Source organism: Coturnix japonica, chromosome 2, assembly GCF_001577835.2.
Source record: "Coturnix japonica isolate 7356 chromosome 2, Coturnix japonica 2.1, whole genome shotgun sequence".
Lineage (NCBI taxonomy): Eukaryota > Metazoa > Chordata > Aves > Galliformes > Phasianidae > Coturnix > Coturnix japonica.
Window position 1 is genome coordinate 106,613,365 of NC_029517.1, and position 23,390 is coordinate 106,636,754.

At 42.1% G+C, this 23,390-nt stretch overlaps 2 protein-coding genes across 6 annotated transcripts in view; one reads left to right on the forward strand and one right to left on the reverse strand.

Moving 5' to 3' along the window:
* TERF1 (telomeric repeat binding factor 1) overlaps nucleotides 1-10,255 on the forward strand; it is a 22,028-nt gene extending 11,773 nt beyond the window's left edge. Inside the window, exons 6-10 of one of the 3 annotated variants that reach the window (XR_004306252.1) lie at nucleotides 587-693; nucleotides 1,381-1,443; nucleotides 1,528-1,585; nucleotides 2,635-2,699; nucleotides 7,386-7,438. Coding sequence is in view for 2 of the 3 variants with exons in the window: in XM_015855773.2 (XP_015711259.1) it covers nucleotides 587-693; nucleotides 1,381-1,443; nucleotides 1,545-1,585; nucleotides 2,635-2,699; nucleotides 7,386-7,538 (429 nt within the window). In the remaining variant the exon portion in view is untranslated. Of the gene's footprint in view, nucleotides 1-586; nucleotides 694-1,380; nucleotides 1,444-1,527; nucleotides 1,586-2,634; nucleotides 2,700-7,385 lie in introns of all 3 variants that reach the window. The other 2 variants (XM_015855773.2, XM_015855774.2) reach the window with 2 other exon arrangements.
* On the reverse strand, nucleotides 9,606-19,592 carry SBSPON (somatomedin B and thrombospondin type 1 domain containing). 3 transcript variants are annotated; one of them, XM_032442760.1, is made up of 6 exons: nucleotides 19,531-19,592; nucleotides 17,843-18,315; nucleotides 12,060-12,254; nucleotides 11,324-11,411; nucleotides 10,413-10,589; nucleotides 9,606-9,979 (listed from the first exon to the last, which is right to left on the reverse strand). In XM_032442760.1, the coding sequence occupies exons 1-6, from the start codon at nucleotides 19,566-19,568 to the stop codon at nucleotides 9,862-9,864; spliced, it is 1,089 nt and encodes a 362-aa protein (XP_032298651.1). In that variant the 5' UTR covers nucleotides 19,569-19,592; the 3' UTR covers nucleotides 9,606-9,861. The 3 variants fall into 3 exon arrangements, with proteins under 3 accessions (XP_032298651.1, XP_015711257.1, XP_032298652.1); XM_015855771.2 differs by having other exon boundaries at nucleotides 19,483-19,564; XM_032442761.1 differs by lacking the exon at nucleotides 19,531-19,592 and adding an exon at nucleotides 19,417-19,498.
* Nucleotides 19,593-23,390: the final 3,798 nt, after the last annotated feature.

Consider the following 23,390-nt stretch of genomic DNA (forward strand, 5'->3'; position numbering starts at 1 on the left):
GGGGCAATGGAAGTGAGAATAGCCATCATGTGCAGAGATCTAGGAAACCTGAAATCCCAGTGTTAGCACTGGACACCTCTGGAGAGAAGGAGGTGAAACTGAAATAGGATGTTAGTAGTTTATGTAATGATGAGAGTTTGGAAAGTGAGAAAGTTTGGGACAGACACAGGCTGGAGGAGGTACTGGCAAGGTATAATCCAAACAAGGATTATATGAACTTGTGAGGACCATTAGTTTCCAGTTTGTACTCTAGTCATTAAAAAGGTAGACTTTAGAGTACTTTGCTAAGATTGAGACTGCAAATATAATGTATTTCACACTGCCTGTATGTTCTATTACTATGCAAACACTCATTGTATTTCTCTGTGTACATACAGATGTTACTTGTGGCTATTACCAAAACTTGATTTACTGGCTGGTGAATGGATCTTAACTTGTCTCATTACAATTGTTTTTAAACTAATTATTGATAATGCCTCTTGAAGGGTCTGCAAAATATGCACTGTTAGAAATAATGCAGGCTATTCTTACGTTATTTAGGTTCTGGCTGGCTATAATTGTGAAACATCAATTCCATTTATCACAGGCAGCTACAAAGCAAGCGGAATCTAAAGGAGGGGAAGAAAGAGTGTTGCAAAACAAAGCCTTTAACATCGAAGAAAAGAAAGAAAATAATTTGGAAGCAAAACAAAGGTTTGCATTTAGCAATATACTGCTGAGGGTTATGCTTGGATGGTAATTTGAAATTTGTTGAACTACAAGTAGGTAGAAGGAAGGACATGAAATTCCGAACAGCTTTCCAACAGAAAATGAACTACAAATGCATTCTCTATTTTTAAGTATTGGCTTTTCTGTGGTTGTTACTCTTGGCATTTATATCAAATAGTTTGATATTAAGTACTTGTTCAAAATGCACGTTTCTCAATTTAAACAGCTGTCAGTCTTGTATGACAACAAAAACATTCAAATACTTCAGATTTTTCTCTTTTCAAAGAAGCTCAATCAAGAATAGTTCTTAATTTCAGGCTATAGGTTGTCTGAAAAAGAAGGTTATGGGGTGGGGGGAGGAATTTCTGTTACTTTCAGCTAGATGTAGGATTCACATGCTTAACGATACTGGTATTAAGGTAAATATGTTGCTTTGTTGATAAAGCATAGAGCATGATATTTAAAATTAAGAAATTACGTCTTGTGAATAAGTTCCATGCTTTTCAAGGCCTTCAGTATTGGCTAATGGTAGTTTTGGGAATAAAGGAATTGACACAATTAGTGTTGGTCTACTTCTGTTCATGTACAGAAGTGTTTGGTTTTTATTTCATTTAAATGTTGATGATTCACATGAATGATAAGTCACTGTCTAGGAAATTATTTTTATTTAAGACTTACAGAAGAGCTGCAGAGTACAAGAGATTGGTTAACTGGAGACACAACATCCATAATAAGGTAAAAAAAAAAAAAAATAATAGGTTTTTAGGAATTGCTTCTAGTCTTACATGTTTAATGTTTTTTCTTGTATTTTTATTGTAGTTCTGTGTTCTTTGCAGGCCTCGTTCAAAAAAGGGATGCAGAGCAAGCAATATTCAGAGTGAGTGTTAGCTTAATTTTTACTCTTTGCAAATAAAGTCGCGTCAGACACTTTTCCAGATCATTTGCTGGTTCAATAACTGCTGTCCAATGTGATTGGGTTCATGTAAGAATGATAAGGGTGAAAACTCCTAATTGCTGTATGCGGTTTCTACACAAATGCACACTTGGTGGTTGCCTCATTTAGAAAATGAAAATGATTTCAAGTTCCCTGGCAACCAATTTTGCAAAATCACTCACTTCTTTTTTTTCTGGTATGCTTTGTTTCTTGTTTGTTCTACTAGGATTTTGGTGTACTGTAGAGAACAAAGCTGCCAGAGTAGTAACAATACTTGTCTCTTTGGCTTCTGACCTAGATAAGCGAAGGAAGGAGTTGAAGAGGCTGGCTGACTGACTTAAAAAACAAATTGTAGTGTAAAATGTAGTTAGGATGCTTGTGGATCATCTTGGTTCTATTTTTCAAAAGCTTTAAATCATGGATTATTTAAGACTTGTAAGTTTTGAAAATCATCAGAACCCTGTTATCGCAAAAAGATGGCATTATGGCTTCAGCGTGTGGCTAACTGCTGACACAGCTACCTACATACTCAGTCACTTGTTGCTTATATTGTACTAAAGAAGGGTGAACTCTTGAGATGCCTTAGTTGCTTGCATCAGTTAGAACCTCATTTGGTCTGTGGAAATGATGGATAAAGTAGTGATCCAAAATACTGTAATTAGTTTCCATTCTCTCTGCCTGAACTGAGTTATAGTAAAAATATTTTTTACAAGTGTGAAATAATTTTCTTTACTATGTACAATATTACCTAATGACTTAAAATAACTCTTGTAAGGTCTGTTGCATAGAAAATAGTTTATCGGGAAAAGTGACTATCTAGTACCTTGGACTATGATGAGATTTGTGTGGGTAAATGTATTTAAAAACACTGAAATTTTCTCACTCTTTCAAAGCATATTGAAACAGTACACTGTGTCTCATAATTGTTAGAATGGAAAACCACAACTTCACTGACTCCTTATTGGTCTGAATATATATTCATTGTTTTCTAGCGTTGAAAGCCTTGAAAAATGTGAAAGTACGTGGAAACGATTCTTCTTGTGGCCGAAGAAGACAGGTTTGTAATGCTTTCTAATCTAAATAGATGAAATGGATTTGTAGTGTAATAGAATCTTTTTCTAGCTGTAGTAGACTGAACTTTGAAAATGCCTGGGTTTAAGCTTCATGTTGTTCAGGCTTCACTGTAGCTTAAGTTTGCATTCCTATACTTTAAAAGAAGAAAGCATTTCTGTTGTCCTCTCAGTTATTATTGCTTGTAAGGCTGAAGTTTGATGTACATTACTAAAGCTAAGCCTGAGTCTTTTTTGTGAAGTTATATATGTACAAGTTTTATTATGATTAAGGTATTTGAGTTAAAGAAACCAAAATATCATTTGCCCGTAAAGTTTTGAACATCAAATATTATCTACCAATATGGAAGCTTAATGGAGATTTAGTAATTTTGAAATTCATAGAATCACAGAATCATGGAATTGCTCAAGTTGGAAAAGACTTCAAAGGTTAAGTCCAACTGCAGCCTAACCATACTACTCTAACTAACAACTTTCTGCTAAATCATGTCCCCAAGCACCACATCCAAACGGTTTGAAAACACATTCAGGGATGGTGACTCAACCACCTCCTTCAGGAGCCTATTCCTGTGCTTAACAGCCCTTTCTGTAAAGAAGTTTTTCCTGATATCCAGCCTAAACTTACTCTGGTTCAACTTGAGGCCATTTCCCTTTGTTCATCTGATGTAAAAACATATTTACTTGAGAAACTATTTGAATTATTGTAAGTGTAGTGAGAGGGTTTTTATAATGCTACATTTCAAAAAGTCTTTGAAATTCCCTTCACAGATAAGCATAATTCTTTGCATTACTTGAAAAAAGTTGTTAAATTCAGTAATGCTGTAATTCTGCAGGTAAACAGTACAGAAATGAGTGCCCTGATAGGAGTGAACTGGGGGGGGATGGCCTGCTAGAGAGAAGCTTTGCTGAGAGGGACCTGGGTGTCCTGGTGGACGACAGGTTGGCCATGAGCCAGTAGTGTGCCCTCGTGGCCAAAAAGGCCAATGGCATTCTGGGGTGCATTAAAAAGAGTGTGGTCAGCAGGTCAAGGGGAGGTGATCTTTCCCTTCTACTCTGCCCTGGTGAGGCCTCATCTGGGGTACTGTGTCCAGTTCTGGGCTCCCCAGTACAAAAAAGACAGGGATCTCTTGGAAAGTTCTGAGGAGAGCCACAAAGATGGAGAAGGGCCTGCAGCATCTCCCCTATGAGAAGGGACTAAGTGAACTGGGTCTGTTTTGCCTTGAGAAAAGAAGACTGAGAGGGGACCTGATCCAGGTCTATAAATATGAGGTGTGGGGGGTGAAGTGGCGAGGCCAGACTCTTTTCAGCAGTGTGTGGAGACAGGACAAGGGGAAACAGCCAGAAACTGGAGTGTAAGAAGTTCCACACGAATGTGCACAAGAACTTCTTTACAGTGAGGGTGACGGAGCACTGGAACAGGCTGCCCAGGGGGGTGGTGGAGTCTCCTTCTCTGGAGATATTCAAGACCCACCTGGACGCCTACCTGTGTGACGTGGTGTAGGGAACCTGCTTTGGCAGGGGGGTTGGGTTTGACCTTTGGAGGTCCCTTCCAACCCCTACAGTTCTGTGATTCTGTGAATTTGAAGTTGATTTTACTTTAGGAGTGAACTACAAACTGATCTTGTATATAGCCAATCTTTTCTTAGGGTTAGGTGATAAAGCATTTGAATTCAGTTAATACTAAATTGATTCCTCTGAGAGGTACCACTTTAGAGGTAACATGGAGTCTTTCTGCTGACAGTTTGCAGTGTTATCTGAACATATGTCCAAGTGAATACAAGTTATTTCATTCTTGTGTTCATCTTGACATGTCATTTTTCATACAGGGGAAGAGAATATGTTTCATCAATCTCATTACTAACATTAACATTGTATGTACAAACAAAGTATGTCTCATTACATACTAACATTGGATTACAGGCACGGAATTAATGGCAACGTTATAGTCACCTGCTTACTTATTCTGGTGGTTCCTGTGTAGTCAGCTACAGACCTAGGGCTTGCAGTCAAATCTCACTAGGAAATAAAAAAACACACTGTATTCTTTATCATTATATATCCAGCATTATTAGAAACATGAAATTATAGAAACTTAGCGAAAAGGGTATCTGATAGTAGTGAACACTTGAAAAACTTGTTTCTCTCAACAACTTATATATATGCATTTGATTTCTGCCTGATATATATGCCATACTAACAAGGCCTCTTAATATTGTATAGAAAGCAATGATAATGACTATTAATGGTAGCAGCACTTCTGCTTAATTGTGTGTTGTGTAAGGTTGTCCACATGCTTGAAAGAGTTCTGTGAATTGTGAATGTCAGAGCTGTTGACTTCTAGAATTTCTTTTTCCATCCAGTCCCTCTTTCAATGTTGGCATTGTTTGCACTTGTTTTGTGCAACATTTCACTGCAGTGGTTCGGTGCCTGTTTTCAGCCATTCATTTCTGTTTTCACTTAGCTGCAAACAACAGTCTGGAGTGCTGCTAAAAGGAAATGTTTTCTTGTTCCTAAAATAGGCTCTTATGGTCTGCAACTGTCAAAGAATTCAGGGAGCCCTTCATTCTCAACTTATTTTGTATATACGTGGCCAGTCCTTTAAGTTATCTAAAACAAGGCTGAAAAAATTCTTACATTCCTGAAAAAGAGTTTTCATTATTTAAAGATATATAGAGACAAATCAATACATCTAAACTTTGATGGAAAATGTCCAGAACAAAGTGAAATCTCAGAATGCTCAATCAAAGGGTAAACAATTGCTAGCGTTAAACTGACTGAAGAAATGTCAGTATCTGGTATGTTAGGGTACAAGTACATGATCTATCCAGCTAGAAGTGATCTGTTACTTAAAGGTTGTCCTGTACATATTCTAGTATTATTCCCCTGAATTACCCAGTATAGTCTTGAGGTCATCTTGAACTATTCTACACCTATTCTTTTTTCTTGTGTGGCCCTTCTGACAGCATTGTACACCTGCCTGAGTCCTGTTACGTACTTCAAAGATCCTTGGTTTTTCTTGCTGGAATGGATTGATGTGCTAAACACAGCACTTGCACACTTGTCCCACTGGTGTTTTGCACTTGAGGTGCATTCCAGTTTCCTCTTTCTTTCCCTCAGTTTTTATTGCTGGGCATATATATCATAGGGTATGGTCATTTTGGGTCACCTGTCCTGGCTGTGTCTCCTCCCATCTTCTGCATTCTCCTGGTTTGTTCACTAGAGGGCAGCATAAGAAGCAGGAAAGACTGACATTCGTATTATTAATACTGTTTTTGTCACCAGTCCTAAGTATAGCACCGTATCATCTACTACAAATAAAGTCAACTCTGTCTCACAAAATCTACACTGTTATACAACCTATTCTTCACCAAGCTTATTAGATAAGCAGAATATGGTAAGGATATTCAGATAAGGAGGGTCTAGAAAATACACACTTGTAAAAGTAACCAACCCCTTTCCTAATTAAAAGTTGCAAATGCTTAGTAATTAATGAGACCTGAAAAAGCCTGAGATGTGAACTGTTTTGTTTCTATGCATCAGTAAGCGTGAATGTGACTCAATGATCACTTGTCTGTGTAAACTTCACAGTGTTCTTCTGAGCAGAACTATTGACTGTTTCTGCTGTTTCATTGCAACTCTGAAATAAGACACTAAAATAATGCCAATAATGCCTAATAAATGCCAAAATAAGAGACCTTCATAGTTGGTTTTTCAGGACTTAAGCTCATGCCATGTGCAAACACACATGCATATATGATCTATGATCTTTTTATTACATACATGTGTTTTTGTGTTTTTTTTTTCTAATAAGGCTACAATTAAAAATATTTTTTTTTAATCAAGTATTAGACTTTAGTTTTCTTTGATGTCCACTCTTATAATTGTATTGAGATGTTTGTATTGAGAACCAACTGAGGAATAACTGCTACACTGGAGAGCTTCAGTGGAAGGAACTGCTTACAAATATGTAACTGCAAGTAATTTTCTCTCCTTTTGTGAGACAAATGGCTTCCCTTAACAATTAAAAAGCTTGTAGATCATGCCAGTGAGATGTAAATAGTAGACTTAGTAAGTGACCAAAAATCACAGAATTGCAAGGGCTGGAAGGGATCTCTAGTGATCATCGAGTCCAACCCCCCTGGCTCAAGCTGGTACCCTACCATAGGTTGCACAGGTAGGCATCCAGATGGGTCTTGAATATCACCATAGAAGGAGATTCCACCGCCTTTCTTGGCAACCTGTTCCAGTGCTCTGTCACCTTTACCATAAAGAAGTTCTTCTGCATGTTAGTATGGAATTTCCTATGTTCAAGTTTTAGGCCATTACTCCTTGTCCTATTGCTGTGCACCAGTGAGAAGAGTGTGGCCTCATCCATTTGCTTCTCACCAAAAGGGAGATTTAAGTATATAGCTGTTAGCTGAGAATAGGGCTAATGTTGTTTTAAATGATGCCTGCTACTGCCTTGTAGTGCTTCTGTTGTAACCTTTCATGTTGTGTTTAGTGTTATTATGCTCAAAAGAAGTCAAAATGAGCCTACTGACAGCTAAAACATCTGTTGTGTAATAACCAGACAGTTATGTAAATACTTGCTTTAATGTTTACAATAAGTTTAGCTCTTACAAGAATATCTTTCTCTGTTCATATATCCTGTATTTTCTCTATTCTTCCCCTAGCCATGGACTCATGAAGAAGATAAGAAACTGAAATCAGGAGTAAGGGAGTTTGGAGTGGGCAATTGGACTAAAATTCTGATCCATGGTGACTTCAACAACAGAACCAGTGTCATGTTGAAAGATCGGTGGAGAACACTGTGCAAGCTCAAATAAGGTTATTTTTGTGCTTTCCCTACATAAGGACTCAGTCTAGATGTACAGAATGATGAATGTATAGTCTCAAGAGTATCCAAAAACTATTTCCTAAACATGAAAAAGGTGTAATAATGACTTAAAGTCTGGTCTTCTACCTGCATGCAAGATGTAGGTTCATTTATGCAACGTGGAAATGCTTAGAGTGATTATGTAGATAGGAGTCTTAAGTGGCAACATATTAATAGATGTTATTTAATGAAAAGTTGAGTGCACTGTATTTTTATAGGTTTTATCGGTGCGAGATTTTATATGCAGTCAAATAGAACTCTGTCATTTTGTTTTCTACTTATAGCTTATGCTAATCTGATTCACTTCACTTAGAAATTTTGGTCTGATCTCTTTCAGCAAGTTATACAAAAAATAGGTACATGTTGTCACTGCTCACCTAACAAACTACAGTTTTAGCCTCAGCAAAAGAAAGGAACATCCCACGTAGGTTTATATTTACAAGTAGTAAAAGTGCTACATATGTATTGGAGAGAAAATATGAGAATTTCTTATTTTTTGAATCAAGCTCAAGTTCTATGAAATAACTTTGAAAGTATTTATATTGGCATAATAACAGTTCTTATCTTGCAGAAGAGAGTGAAAAAGATGGCAGAAGCGATAGCGTGATGCTAGCTCCTAACATCTCTTACATCTAGGTCTTATGTTCCTTTCCTGAACAGTCCAAGTGGGGGACTCTGTTTTGGCAGTGATAGCACAGGCCATGAAACATGTTTCATCTGAGCTGTTGTCTCTGCAGTGCTAGCAAGCAAAGACACCCTCTTCTGGTTAGGTACCCACATAAAGGTTTCAGTTTATCACTAAACGTTCTGTTCCTGAGAGACCCTGAGATGTTTCAAGATTGTATGGAAGACAATCCCAGAACCTCAAAAAACACATCTGTTTTCCACTACTGTACTGGTGTGAATCTAGATACCAGGTATTGTAGCATTCTTACAGGCCTTTCTGCATTAAGGTTAAATAATGATCTGCCATTACAAAGGTTTGTCCTGTTCTGAATGCATACAGGACCTCAAACAGATCACCCTCCTAATTCCTGCCAACTGAGGCAACGTTTCTTCTTACAACTGTGCTAAGCAGTTGCTGTAAGGTTCCACAGATGCCCCGTGTCTTAACAATAAGTTTCCTCAGCCTTAAGGCATCATTGTTTTTTTTCTGTAAACCTGGTGAATCTCAGAATCTTGATAAAATACGGTTTATATACTTCAGCAAAGAATACTAGAGCAGCTGTAAGTGAGCAATTTAAAACAAAACCAAAATCACAGCACGGGTGTGCTAAGTGACAAAGCCTGCAGTGTGCCATCTCTTCAGTGCCATGACAATAATTCAACATGAACAATACGTAAGAAAACAAGGATTAGAGCTATGTGCGTAGCAGCCTTGCCTGTGTTCTAATACTGCAGGTTTCTGTATTACTCACTGCACATGAGCAGGTTTAACTAGTAGTAAGTGATATTTCTGACTTTTAGCCAGAGCTCTAGTTATGATTGTTTATTCCTGTATATAAGATTTTTTTTTAACTTTATTTTCTTTGGATTGTAGCTTACTAATTGCTGTAATAAAATCCTACTCAAGGCAGTTTACAATAAATATCATTCATTAAGGAAATGAGTCTCTTCAAGAGTTAAACACAAATCTTGTTTAGGTTTGTCTGCCATAAAATTCACATTGTATGCTAGTGATGTGAAGTTCTTAGCAAGGCTACTTCATTAGCAACACTAACTAGTCTCATGTTTTTATGAGGGTGGCAAAACAGGGGAGCTGCAATGCAGACAAAGAAATACTTACACATTCATACTATAAACAACTGTCTAGGTGATATTTGGAAGGAACAAAGGATCTAAACTGAAGTCTGGTTTTAGCTCTCAAACATTCATTTTTATTCACCCATTACAACTTAATGATGACAGTAACTATTTCCAGACTCGAATGTTTGGCTGGCTTGCTGCTGAATAGGATCTATGCCTGTATGCAGGAGTGTAGCCTGTAAAGAACAAGAACCTTAGGAAAAGAAGCTACTACAGTTAGAAACGTCGGCTCTTTAATCACAAAAGAGAAATATGGAAATTTGCTTACAGCATTCTAATACAACTGTCAGTCTTAGTGTTTTCTATTAAGGCAAAAAGAGTTCCAAAATATGCTTCTTCCCATAGTCCGACTCCTTTAACGTTCATTCAGTCTCCACAAAACACAGACAAAGATGTAGGCTTCTTGCCACTTATGCTGACTTTCTTAATTCTTTTTTCCTGATGCTGTTTAAAGGTCTTTTGAACTCTTATGTAAAAACAAAACTGTGCACAAGGGGACATGAGCACTGCTTCAGTTGCCGAATCTTCTTCCAGGTTCCTTGGCACTGAGAGTTGCCAACTGCTTCCCAGTGTAAGATTTTACCTCTGAAATGTGACAGTAAATGAGGGATAAAAAATTGGTGCAACCGAAAAAGAAGTGTGTTTAAGTTCAATAACGTCATTCAACAGAAGACTAGAATTAAGACTTTAATTAGCTCATCTTGGCCTTACAGTGCTTCTGCTGTCATGATACCTGCAAATATTCTAGAGCAGGCACTGTATTCCTTAGTATATGGGATGGTTGGTTGACTGAATGGTTACGTATGTATTGTGTAGCATCTTAATAAAGATATATGCTAAATAAAAAATCTGTGGCAAATAGTAAATGTCTTACTTCAGTATCACCATTCTAAAAACAATATATATAGTTTAAAGCCAAAATCTGATTTGGATTATGGTGGGAAGTACTTTTTTCTAAGTCCAAAGTTCTGTACTAGGTTCTAATACAGAAGAGACAGCAAAGAAAGGTTCTCTTTACCCATCTGCATTATGGCCATCTCCGGAACAACGGTGCGTGTCAGTGTTCATAGCTGGAGGCTGGCAAGCCACGCAAACAGTGTGTCCTTCTCGGAGGTACTGCATCCATCGAGCATACGGCCGGTTCTCCAAAGCGCAGTCGTGGGAAAGGGATTCTGTTTTAAATTCTACACAGTATCTGCTCGTAAGGGAGAGAATTAAGTTATCTACAGCAGGTAATGCACAATCTAGATGGAAATTTAAAACATATTTAGATGTCATTCAGGTGGAATTGAAGAAGTGCAAGTTTGATGACTTACAGCTAAAATGTTTGTTTCTGACCTTAACCTAATTAATGGGTTCTTAAAAACATTAAGCAAAATGCTTCTCATGTTCCACTCCCCTGCCCAGTACGTTGTGTTTTATCTCCCTTTCTGGTTGTGTTCCATATTCTTAAATTGCGTTAGAGAACATATCCCAGTAACCTGCTTTTTTTCCTTTCATGACTGCTAGAAGAGAAAAGTGGAAAAGAGGCTCCAAGAGTGCCCATAGGCATTGTTGTTCTGGGCAAAGCGTTTGAGCATTATGGAACACTGCTAGCATCCAAAAGAGATCTTCACTGCTTTTAGCCATTTTATTTGCTCAGAGATCCAATTTCTCAGGCTTAAACTTACGGATATATTCTGTTTTGGTTTAGTAGTAAGGATTTGCCTTCAGAAGTGTCTGTTCTCAAAGTTGCTGTGACCTCAATACCTAATTTGGGACAATTAGCAAGTAACAAAAAGCATCTAGAAAATGCAAATGAGCTGCAGGGTACAAAAGCAATACAAGCTGCAGCCTGTTGAATTATGGCAAATTCAATTACATTTTTCTCTGTAGACAGATATTGACTATGAAACAAGATGACATGCATGCACATGATGAATAGATTACCCAGTTTCCTTGTCAGAGGTCCGAGGGGAAGACGCTGCTCTCAGTTTTCTTTCTTTACCATATTCAGAGGTAGTTATGAAAGCAGGAACTGGGGAAGAAAGCAGTAAGGCAGCAAGACACAGCTGAGTCATATTTCAATCATTGTGACAGTGGATACATGAAGCAGGAACTTGTGGATGGTGATGCTGACAAACTTATTGAAATAGTGATAAAGGATTGGAAGCATCGGACCTCAGCCCCGTTCTCTCTGTATAACATATCATCTAGAAATGGCTCCCATCTAGTCCACAAGGAAACCGGATGGGCTGGAATATTACGATGAGCTCTGTTTCCTGTTTTGTACTGAACTTATGTTCTAACTTTGCAGAGAGATAACTTGACACTTAATGCAGGGCATAAATCAAGAAACTGAAGAAATGTGTGCAGCTCAATTGTCTATTTAATAGAAATTAATCAAAAGTGGGCAGCAACGTGACAGCAGAAAATAAGGATGGAGGTGTTCAGGCTCGATGGGGCCCTGGGCAAACTGATCCAGTGGGTGGCAACCCTGCCCACAGCAGTCGGCTTGGAACCAGATGATATTTTAGATCCCTTCCAAACTAAGTTACTCTGTGATTCTAAGTTGCATTTTCAATCAAATAACTGCAGATTGTGGCTTTTTTCAATTTCTTTATGCTAATGGGACCTATATGTAAAGGCTCTGACAGGGACAGGTGTCCAGATAAAGAGAGAATACCGTGTTCTTGTCCACAGTCCTGCCCCTGATAGGTCAGGTATTCCAAGCAGCCAGCCTTCTCCTCCAGAGCAGGACAAGGTTCCCCAGCATTTGTAGGTTCCTGTTGTACATAGCGCCTACGTATCCGCAGACTGGGTTTGCACTGTTCTGCACAGCCACTCCAATGACTCCACTCCCCCACGATGCATGGATGAGCTGAAAGGCAGCAGTAAACGCATAGCTAATAGTCAAGACTTCTGTTTGATCCTAATTGCTCTCCAAATCTTAAGTAATCCCACAGATGCAGCCCATGTGACCCCTGTGTCAAGAAGCTTTGCTATGACTGTGTGCTGTAACTGTAAGAGGCCATGCTTTTTACACTATTGTCTCAAAAGTTTGCTGAAATGGACAAGTTCAGGCAAATCCTGGCCAAGGTTCCAGGACTCCCTTTGTCTGAGACACACAGGAACCAAGGTTCGAGAAATCCCTTTGTTCAAGAGATGGACAAGTCTGGGAGCTATAAAAGAGAGATAAGATGCTGATTAATGGCCCTAAAGTGGTCTTTTTGTGTGGGCCTATCTCAAGGAAGATGGCCATCTCCGAGGAATTCACATGACTCTGACCCAAGCCTTCCAGAAATGTCACGAAGGCTGGGAAGAAGTAGGAAAAAAGGGCATGTACAAACCCCAAATTGAGGTTTTCTGACACCAGATGCCTCACTATGGAAACAAGGAGTTTTTCTGTCATCAGATGCCTCTCTATGTGAGCGCCTGCATGCTGAAGAAGATGCCTGCATGCTGAAGAACCTTTTAGGTAACTGACCTCATATTCCTCCACTGTCGTCCTACTGTTGCCTACTGTCCCTCCTGGGATTGCTGCTCGAGACTCTGCTTCTTGAGACCATGGTACTCCGACCGCCTTCTCTGCGCTGCACCGATCTGCTGCTTGTGGCCTGCTACTCTGCTGCTGCTCTCCCCTACCAACGTAACAACGTACTACGGGTCGCTGCTGCATCCAGGAGGTGACTATTCCCCGCTTTAACGTAATTCTTGCACTTTTCTACCTTTTTCTATCGCATACTTTCCCGTCCCCATCACCCTAATTTTGATATTCATCGCTCTCCCTTCCCCATCCCCTCAGTTGTCTATCATTTCTAATAAACTGGTCGGATCAACATTTGAATGCTCTTCTTCTTAATCTCATGCCGGGCATAACATATCAAAAGAACCTTTGCCTCACTCCTAAATTGGAGCGAGACAGTAACCCAGTCTAGTGGGTGGTGTCCCTGCCTATAGCAGGGGGTTGGAACAAGATGATCTTAAAGGACCCTTCCAGCCCAAACCATTCTATGATTCTATGATCTCCCCAGCCACAGAGGTGAGGTGGAAAGGTCTGTTGTTCCCGGGTCTTCTTCCTTTCTTAAAAATGGGGGTGATGTTTCCCCTTTTCCGGTCACTGGAGACTTCTACCCGAAGGGAGGTTGTAGTGAACTGGGAGTTGGCCTCTTCTGTCATGTAACAGTGACAGGGCTAGAGGGAATGGCTTTAAGTTGCATCAGGGGAGGTTCAGGATGGACATTAAGAAACACTACTTCTCTGAAAGAGTGTCTTAACCTACGCAGTGTAAACATAGACAATATGTCTGCTATCTTCCACGTAGATGTAAATAATCTTCACTAGAATAAAACGTTTTGTAGTCTGATTCCCAGAAAAGAGGTGATGGACACATTGTTCCTGAGTATAAAGCTCCGAGACAAGCAAATTTTCACTTTATTTGTCCATTAACCTCCCAGAACCAAACACAACAACCACATCACATGTCTTCACGAGTCTGAATTCCCCTTAACTTCACTTCCACAAGCCCCAGGTTTCAAAAACTGTGGCTAAACAACTTCATATTTAGTAGTCAAAGATAATACTGTAGCTCTTTAAAATGGTTCTGAGCACTGATCCCCCAGGGACTGCATGAGTATAATACTGGGGTGCTTAGTGACAGAATGAGTGCAGCTCTTCCAAGGAGGAACTCCATGTGCTCACAACCCATGGCAGGCAGAGCACTGAAAGTATAGGTAAGAAAAATGGCTCAAGCATGGGTGTCCATCAAGAAGACTCCTCTGAGGCCAAGCAATTGTTTCTCTACAAGAGCACTTAACTCGTGTCCTCCCAGGACATTTCACCAGAGCAGCAGCCCACCGCCAGCAGCCACCTTTCCTGAGAGCCATGTGGAAAGGTGACCCAGACAGACACATTCCTCTGGGCCATTTCCCTTCTTGTAAGCACATCTGTCTGCTACCCGCACACCATGGTCCTGGGTGAGCCAAGAAAGCCTTACCTCAGCCATGAAGTACTATGTACTAATCCATGCTGCTTCCCCTAACACCATTAGCTGATTTTGTCCTCTGACAGGCTTATTTTTTCAATTCAATTACAATTAACGTCATGTAATTGAAATACTATCAGAAGTAGTTTTATAAAAACCTGAACACATCTGTGTTAAAATTACAGTTTCTTATTGATTTGGAAATCCCCCAGTTCCTCAGTTGCAAATAGGCTTAAAATTACTTTTTAAGCAGTATGAATCACATTTTACTTTGCTTTCTCAGTCTTTTAAAGGTCTTCAGCAGGGAACTTTGGTAATACAAAATATACATAAATATATGTTATTATCAGTGGTTGGGATATCTGAAACTGGTTCTGAATTGTTTTGAATTAAGCCTCTCATTAACTATAGCTAAATGAAGCTTTTGCCTTTTCCATTAACATACAATGGGAATATATCACATGTTTTGAATCACATTTTTTCCTAAATTTCCCGATTACAACTTAAATCTTTACAGCTTCACCGTTAGTTTTGCTCTTTTATCAGTGTTGCAGGAAACCGATGGGATCAACGTAGTCATTCAGAAAAATAACGCACGCCCTCTTGGGCGTTGCCAGTATGAGACACTGGGAAGAAGCAATAAAATGCAATAACCTCTGGTGTTTGTGACTGGTTGTCCACCCAGATTAATCATCAGCATCCCCTGGCATTTGCTTCTACTTACTGATAAACACCTTCCCCAACAACCAGGGTATGATTTGTAGAACAGCAAAGGAAGCTGGGATGGGAGAAAGTGCATCAGACACTGCTTCATCAGGCACTCCAGCCTCGTGCTCCAGCACCTCTAGAGCCCTCAGGTTGTACCCCAAAGCACATCACACATTCTTTGAGACCATAAAAGTAATGTGTCTTTTTATTTAATTATACAAGCGTTAACGTTGGTGCTTCCCACAGCTTAACGCCACCCAGAGTGCAGGATACAGCCGTCATCTAGCCTGGCTTCCTTATCTGCTGACTCTGTTCCAAGCTGGCTATTAATGACCTGCAGAAGTAAGAATTTCCATGTAATTTTAATCCCACATTAGCACCCTCGCATGCAGATAACATCAAGGCTGCATCACATTTTCCACACAGAAAACTCCCAAAGGGATTTAGCAGCTGCATAACAAATAAAGGGATGACTTTATGTCTTCCTGGAATTAAACCAAGCTGATGGTGAAACACTGGTCATCTGTAGCAATATATGGCGATTTTATGTTCATAGAGATTTAGAACAAGAAGTCTGAATTGCCTCAGTCATGTGAAATAATAAGAAAACTGGGTTGCTAGAATGGAATTGAGCCAGAGGGATAATAGTCATGTCACTTGCAGTCAATACCCAGACATCATTAAGGGACAGTACATCAATTTTGTGCCTCACTGGAAAGATGTCAAGTTCTCCAGCACAACAGAGAAACTGGTCCCAAAGCTGACATATGAGGAATGGTGCCATCTCTTGAAATAAAATAAGTAAAATAAATTATCACAGACCCAAATCTACGTCTTCGTGTTCTCTGTCTGTTTTCACTGGTCCACTTTAACCAACCCAACACTGACAGATGATCATTCACTGAAAGAATGAGGACTAATTTGGAAGAGAAGGATACAAGACAAAGGAATGTGAAAGATGAGATGTGTGCTCAGGTACCTACCAAAATGTGCATGCTAATGAGGGGCTCATTGCTTTGCTGTCCTATGAAGCATAACTTCAGTGCTCATGACTTTTATATATATATATAATATATATATATATATATATATATAAAAGTATATAAAAGAATATATATATATAAGTCATAGATTTTTTTTCTGAGTTGCTCTGTATTTAATTTTCTCCCATCTCTTTACTCATTACAGCATCTTCACTGAGTCACTGCAAAACATGCATCGTAACATGTACAGGTCTGTGGATTTTCTTAGAGTAATCATTTCCATACGAGTGACATGGTCATTCTTTTTTCAGGCTTTCTCATTGGACAGTATTGACAAAAAGTCTTTGTTCATCGCTAGAACTATAAGGAAATTTTAAAAGAAGTGTAAGGAAATTTGCTTTAAAAACTGCTGGCCATAGGTTTGGCAGCCCCCAGACTCCCACTGAGCCATCTATTTATAAAGGCAAAGAATGACTTCTAGGCACGAGAAAATTCTACCATAGTGTTGGCAGAACTCCCTGCCTTCCATTGGTTTCTAATGTTTCGGAGCACTGCTTTTGCATGATTCCTTGATCAAATATATTTGAGGATTGAAAGGTATTTTATACTTTCCTCAAATACTCTGTCCTGTAAAGTACTTGCAGACTGATTAAATGTCATTTCTGCTTGTGCTTTAGTCATGGTGAACAGGATGAGAAATAAAGCTGTAGCACAAGAACAGCTGGCCACCTCTCAGGGCTGCCAAAATGCTGTCCCTCCACACTCACAAACGTCCTGCTGCCCATGGCTGCACAAGTATTGGTGCTCATGGAGCCAGGCAACAAGGGATTTAGACCAGTCAGAAAAAGACACAGCAACAAATAGCATCAGCTTCCCGAACTGGCCCAGAGATCTCCACTCTAGTGCAGACAGACAGACAGGCAGAGACAGACGGACAGACTCTGCGAGGCTCTCTGAAGTCTCACTAGGACCTTGCCTTCCTGCCCAGACCCAGAGAACCCACTGTCCCTAAGGGGTATTGATCAAAGGCAGCACAAACGCATCACACACTGGGCTCAAGACAAAAAATACCACATTGATAAATAACAAGGTACCCGACTGGAGTTGTGGAAGGAAAACTGTCCCACCAGAGCTGAGCCCGCTGACACAGCCCAACCTGCAGCACCGCAGTGCCCATGTGATGGCCTGACAGATACAGGCTGGCACAACTCCAGCCAGCTCAGAAGAGCCGCCAGCCTGCCTGAGGCCTCGCTGTGTGCCACAACACGAGGGCATGCCCTGTGTATGGCAGGGCAGAAGCCGACCACCTCCACTCATGTGGGCAGCAGTGCTTGGGCAGCCCGGCCTCCCCTTGCCAGCTCCTGCCCCCATAAACGGGGCCTCTCTCTGGGCTTCCCCAAGATGTTTGCTGTTTGTTTGGCAGCACGTGAAGAATCAGCTCAGCAACACAGCAGTCCTGTGTCCCCACTCTAATGGCTGTGCGCTGGGGATGAGTGTGAGCAAGAAGGAGCACTGCGTTCTAGAGGGAAAACAACGTCTGACAGCGGAGCTCAGGCAGAGCTGCCCCACAGACCTGTACAGCACACAGTGTGGCAGCCCTGCAACAAGGCTCCTCATCGAGCCTTGCTTTCTCCCAGCCGTGCCCTCGCCCCTGGGCTGCTGACAGCAGGGACCGACGTGCCCCTTACAGCCCCTAGAGGCTGCCACACACGCAGCCCGCGGAGCCCCAGCGGGCAGCCCACTCACGGCTGATCCCACCCGGGGCACGGGACGGGGCCGACCCGCGGCACTTACCCGGACACGCGTGGCCGTGGTCGTGGCAGCAGTCTCGGGTGCGTCGGCATTCTCCGTCGCAATAGCAGGTCCCGTAGCCCCCGTCCTCCCTCCAGCCGCTGCTGACACACGCCGCATCCCGGCCCTGGCAGCAGCGCTCCGAGCAGCTCCCGTCGGCCTCGGACAGCAGCCGGCACAGCAGCCCCAGACACAGCGCTCCGCTCAGAAACGCGAAGCCCATATCCCCGACGGCCTCCACCGACACCCGGCAGCGCGGGGCGGGCTGGGCAGGCGGGCGGGCGGCAGAGCGGGGGGGTGGCGGCCGGGGAGTCTCTGCCCGGCCCTCCCTGCCCCGACTAAGGAGGCTGCGGGCGCTGTGCGAAGCGGAGGTGATTGAAAGGCGTGGGGCTGTAGTGCGTGTCGCTGGGGGGCCAACCTTGATAGTGACCTGCAAAGCGGTGTACCGCGCTGAACCGTCCTGCTCAGCCATGGCCCTGCATAGAATAGTCAACGTCATAGAATCACACAAGGGTTAGAAAGGACCTTAGCGACCACCACCCAGTTCTAACCCCCTGCCATGGGCTGGTTGCCACCCACCAGCTCAGGCTGACCAGGGCTCCATCCAGCCTGGCCCTGAGCACCACCAGGGATGGGGGCATCTATGCCTCCTCAAGGCTATGGCCTCATCAATCCCTGAGTGAATAATTTCTTCTAAAGCCACTCTCTTTCACTGTAAAGCCATTATTCCTTAGGCTATCAGACACTTGCAGATAAAAGAGTCCCTCCCCATCTTTCCTGTAGATCCTTTCCAAGTACTGAAAGGCCTCATGGAGGTCTCTCTAGAGCCTTCTCTTCAACCTAAACAAGTCCAGCACCCACAGCCTGTCTTCGCAGGAGATGTGCTGCAGCCCTTTGATCATCATCAGGGCTCTCCTAAAAACCAACTCCAACATGTCCACATCTTTCTCATGCCGGTGGCCACAGGTCTGGAGGCAGTGTTATAGATAAGGCCACACAAGGGCAAACTAGAGGGGGGCAATCACCTCCTTCACCCTGCACCCCTCTTTTGATGCAGTTCAGGATACTGCTGGTCTTCTGGGCTGCAAGTACACACTGCTGGCTCACGTCAGGCTTTTCATCTACTGGGGCCCCCAAGTCCTTCTCTGTCTCTGGGCTTCTCTGTCCTCACACAGACTGGATAAGTTTGAGATAGCACAGACCTGGGTGCAGCACCTTGCACTTCACCTTGCTGAACCGCATGTTGTTCCCTCTGGGTGGCATCCCTTACCTCCAGCATGTCAGTATCACAGGGCCATGGAATAACTGGAGGCTGGAAGGGATCTCTAGAGGTGAGATGTTCTAGCTCATTGCTCAAACAGCGCCACTTAGAGCAGGTTGCCCAGGAAATTAAGTTATGCTTGCCAAGCGACATCCCTCAAAGCAATATCATATGCAGACACAGTGATGACCTTTGTAGTGGTGTCCCCATCTGTACTGATACATGCTGCAGTGTCCCACACAGCTGTAGCCCACTTTGTCCCACTGACATGTCCCACAGGTCCCACACAGCAATGACACACACCACAGGGACCTACAGTGGCAACCCACAGTGTTCTCCGCAGCAATGTCCTGCACAAAGCAAGGTCCCACACTGTACTTACTCCCACAGCTACGTCCCTCACAGCAGTGCCCACACCCTGATGACTTACAGTAGCACCCCACATAGCTGTGTCCTACACTGTGACATCCCACACAGCTATGTCCCACACAGCAGTATTCTGCATAGCAATGACTCATGCAGTCATAACCTGCACAGCTGCCCCTGAGCATCCCTGTGCACTTCCACACAGCCAGGATGACCTGGGGGCACCGGACGTGCTTTATTGGTACAGGCACTTTTCATTTCAGGGCACATCCCACACAGCCAGGAACACTTGATTCTGATATGTTTTCCTTTTTCCTTTTTTTTTTTTTTTTTTTCCTTTTTTTTCTTTAAAGAAAAACTCCTTCCTGAACAAACAAAGCAAACTGTACTTGCAGGTGCACAAGGAAAGGGAGATAGATCCCAAATAACTTCCTGAAACATGAAGGTTCGGGTTCTGGTTTTCAGTTATCTTCAGCCCTGAGAGGTCTCCAGGATTAATGGGACACGATCTTCATAGCCAAAAATCAAATCCCAAAAGCAAGTGGTGATGTGAGTGTGAAATTATGCTAGCTTTGCACACTTCCAATTGCAGATACTTAGATTCTAAGGCTAGAGACATCTGGTCTCCCAAAGCTGCGCAGAGACAGGAGGTAACAGTCTGTTATATTATCTGCTACATGTGGGTACTTGGATTCCTCAAGACAGCTCGGGCCAGCCAGAGTTTAATTCCTTCTAGCAGTCACAACACCAACATTAAAGTGTTATTTAAAGCCCAGAGGGCTGGGTCTGTGCTGCTCTCCGGTGTGCCACTAATGAAGTCACTGGATTTCTGCCAGCCTAAAAGTTGACCTCATGAACAGAGGTAAGTCGGGGGAGTTCCTGTGGTGGGTGAGAGGAGAGCAAGATGTGCAGCCTGCTGCTCTTAAAGGTGGTATATGAGCAAGAAGGCCTCGCTGTGTTTTCCTTTCTGTTATGGGATTCCTGTGGCTCACCTAAAAGGCATAATGTTAGCAAATTGATGTAGAAACTGCCTTTATAAGCAGATTAATTGTGTGCAGAAGACTTATGCTAGAGAGATAATTCAGTGAAATTTGGATGAGTTGGGAACAGTAAAAAGCAACTTTATCTTAGAGGATATTAATTAAAAATACAAAACAAAACACCAAAAATCTGCTTCTGCAATGGCCTGTTACAAGAAGACAGAAAAGGAATGAAAAGTGTTAACCTTTTTACTAGGTGCAGTAAAGGGATTTCGGCACTGCACCCAGAAAGAGGAATCTTAATTACAGGAGAGAAAAATAGTCACTTTATTCTAGCAAATGCCTTCCTTTTTCCCTGTTCCAGTTCCTTGCTATTAGGGGCAGTGCTGGGCAGCTGCTGGGTGTGAAGGACAAAAGCATAGCAATGTGTTCTGGAGCACTGAAGCAGTACAGAAACCCCTACTGGCAATTCCAGCAGAACAGGCAGAGTTCTCTTTCTCTTGATATGAGGGGGTCCCTGGAAAAGAGGTGTTGCCCATACCCTGCCATTGGTTATCTTTTTTGCCATGAGGACATCTTTAATTATAAGGAAAAAGTAGTTTTGGAAAGACAGATGTAAACATGTTGTGTAGGTAAGCTTAGGGAATGAGCAAAGCTTTTGCTGTGTCCTCATTGTGAGCCATGGAGTAGCACTACAAGCAGTAGTACAAGCTCAAGTTGCCAGCCATCTTTGTATTTCTCTATAATGTCTGCCCTATTTTAGCTCTTGCTCTTCAAAAGGGAAGTTCCAAAACTACAACATAACTGCAGAAATGTGTGGTAAGAGGGCAGAAAAAAAAACAAGACTGTGAAACATGTTTTTCAAGTAGTTTCTCGAATATGTAAATGGTTCCAATGAGCCTCATTCCATTGTTTTTGTACTTCCAAGCAAATTGTTCCCATTGCCTTAAATGGAGTTCTCCTTAGTTTTTAATACCACAAGGACAAAACTGAGCCAAATGAGTCCCAAAAGTAAATTAGGAAGAGAACTACTCTGTTATTTACAGTGCTTACCAACTCTCCTGTTTACCGTGGTACTTATACTCTGACAGAAGAGTGTAAAGCAGAGCCACACTCTGTCCATTCCCACTGAGCACCTCTACCTGTAACATCGGGCAGAAGGCTGACAACACCTGCAACTGGAAAAAAGTCTGGGAACAAAATATATGTTTGATAATAAAATACCTTTCTTTTCTTTTACAGGTTTAGCTTACAGCCACTGCGCCTTTAAAGGCCTGATATAGGGACTATTCAGCTCAACTTCAAAGTCCTTTTCAGATATATTATCTGTCAGTGCATAGCATTCCTCATGCCCACACCTCCTCACAAGAAAACTCTTTGGAAAGTCCTGACTTGCACGAATGGAGCTCATTTTTGTTTGGTGCTAGAAGGTTAATCTGAAGGCAACTAAATGAGAAGACTTCAAAGATCTTGCAGGGCATTTCTTTTTCTTTTAGGCCTGTGTTTGCACACAGTTCTTTATTTATTTTACAGAAATGCCCTTCTGAAAGCAACCTGCTTCAGTTTTAGATCAGGGCTACGCAATGAATGATGTGACCACAAAGGCTGTGGACTGTTTCTGTTCTACAGAGGTATCGTGCTTGGGTACACCAGTCAGCCACAGCCTGCACTGGCTTCAGAGGCCTTTGTTCCCATTGTTCTGGAAAAGCAGACTTTCTCCTGATAAGAATTAATCCCCACTCAGGTGAATAGCCAAAGCACCGTGTTGCTGACATTGCTTAAAGCAACAGCACCATTTCATAGGTAAGAAAAATGAGGAGTAATTTATCTTCACTAACAACCAACTTATGTCACTGTAGGTGACATAAAAGAAAGCTTTTATGGTTTCATAGTCCATACTGTTAGATATTCAGTGACTAGCTTGAGCTGTTGTACACTGAACTGCTGTAAGAGAGCATGCTAAGTACCTGGGGAAAAGTCATCTGCTGTAGAAACAGCCTTTACCTTGTATCCGCTTTGCCCTGGAAGCCCGACAGATGGAGTCCTATCATGGGAGCTACATTTACATGCTACATCTCAATTACAACCATTGATTTTGGCTGGGACTGGTAATGATGCATGAAATTGCTTGAGTTCTGGAAGTTAGTGGGAACAGAGCAGGGTTATCTGTCAAGATAATTTTAGCTGGTTTCTAAAGGCCTTCACCTTCCTTGAAAGTTACTGAAGAAATTTCCAAGTATTGGGATCAACACAAAACTCAACTACTGCTGAGCAAAAAAATGTTAGGCCAATCTGTACGCTCAGTCTAAGCAAGGTTGCAGATTATCCCTGCTGTGGCTTCCTTGGGAGTTCACCTTTCTCAGGTTCATGGTGTTGAGCTGAACTGAAGTATGTGAGCCAGCATGAGGATGGGGAGGCAGCCCAGGGCAGCAAGGTGATGGGAAGCAGGACTGCTGCAAGGCTGTGTCCACCAGCACCAATTCAGTTACACTGGCTTGACTCTCTTGTAGGACTTTTCCCTCAGTCTACCAGGCCACATCTATATCTTTTGTCTGACGAAAGAGAATGTGGATTATGAAGTAATAATAGCTCAACTCTAAGTATACCTTTGCATGTTGTTTTGTAGCTACAGGCCTCATCTTTTCTGTAGCTGTGACAAAATCAATTACTTCTTATCTTGATGGAGGTACCATTATTGCCATTTGAAGACAGGAACCAGCAATAGTGAGAGATACAACCACTATACTGCAAAGCCCTTGAGCACTGGCATAACCTGATTACGCCCCACTGGTAGGACTGTTTGCTCCTTCCAAGTTATGTGATTTACTGAACCAGGGCCTCCTGCTTTGCCTGAGGGCTCCCAGTGCCACAGTTTCCCACATCCCAACCTCTGCTCCCCTGGCATTTGAGAGCGTGCATGCTTTGTCACTTAGGGCAAATGGGA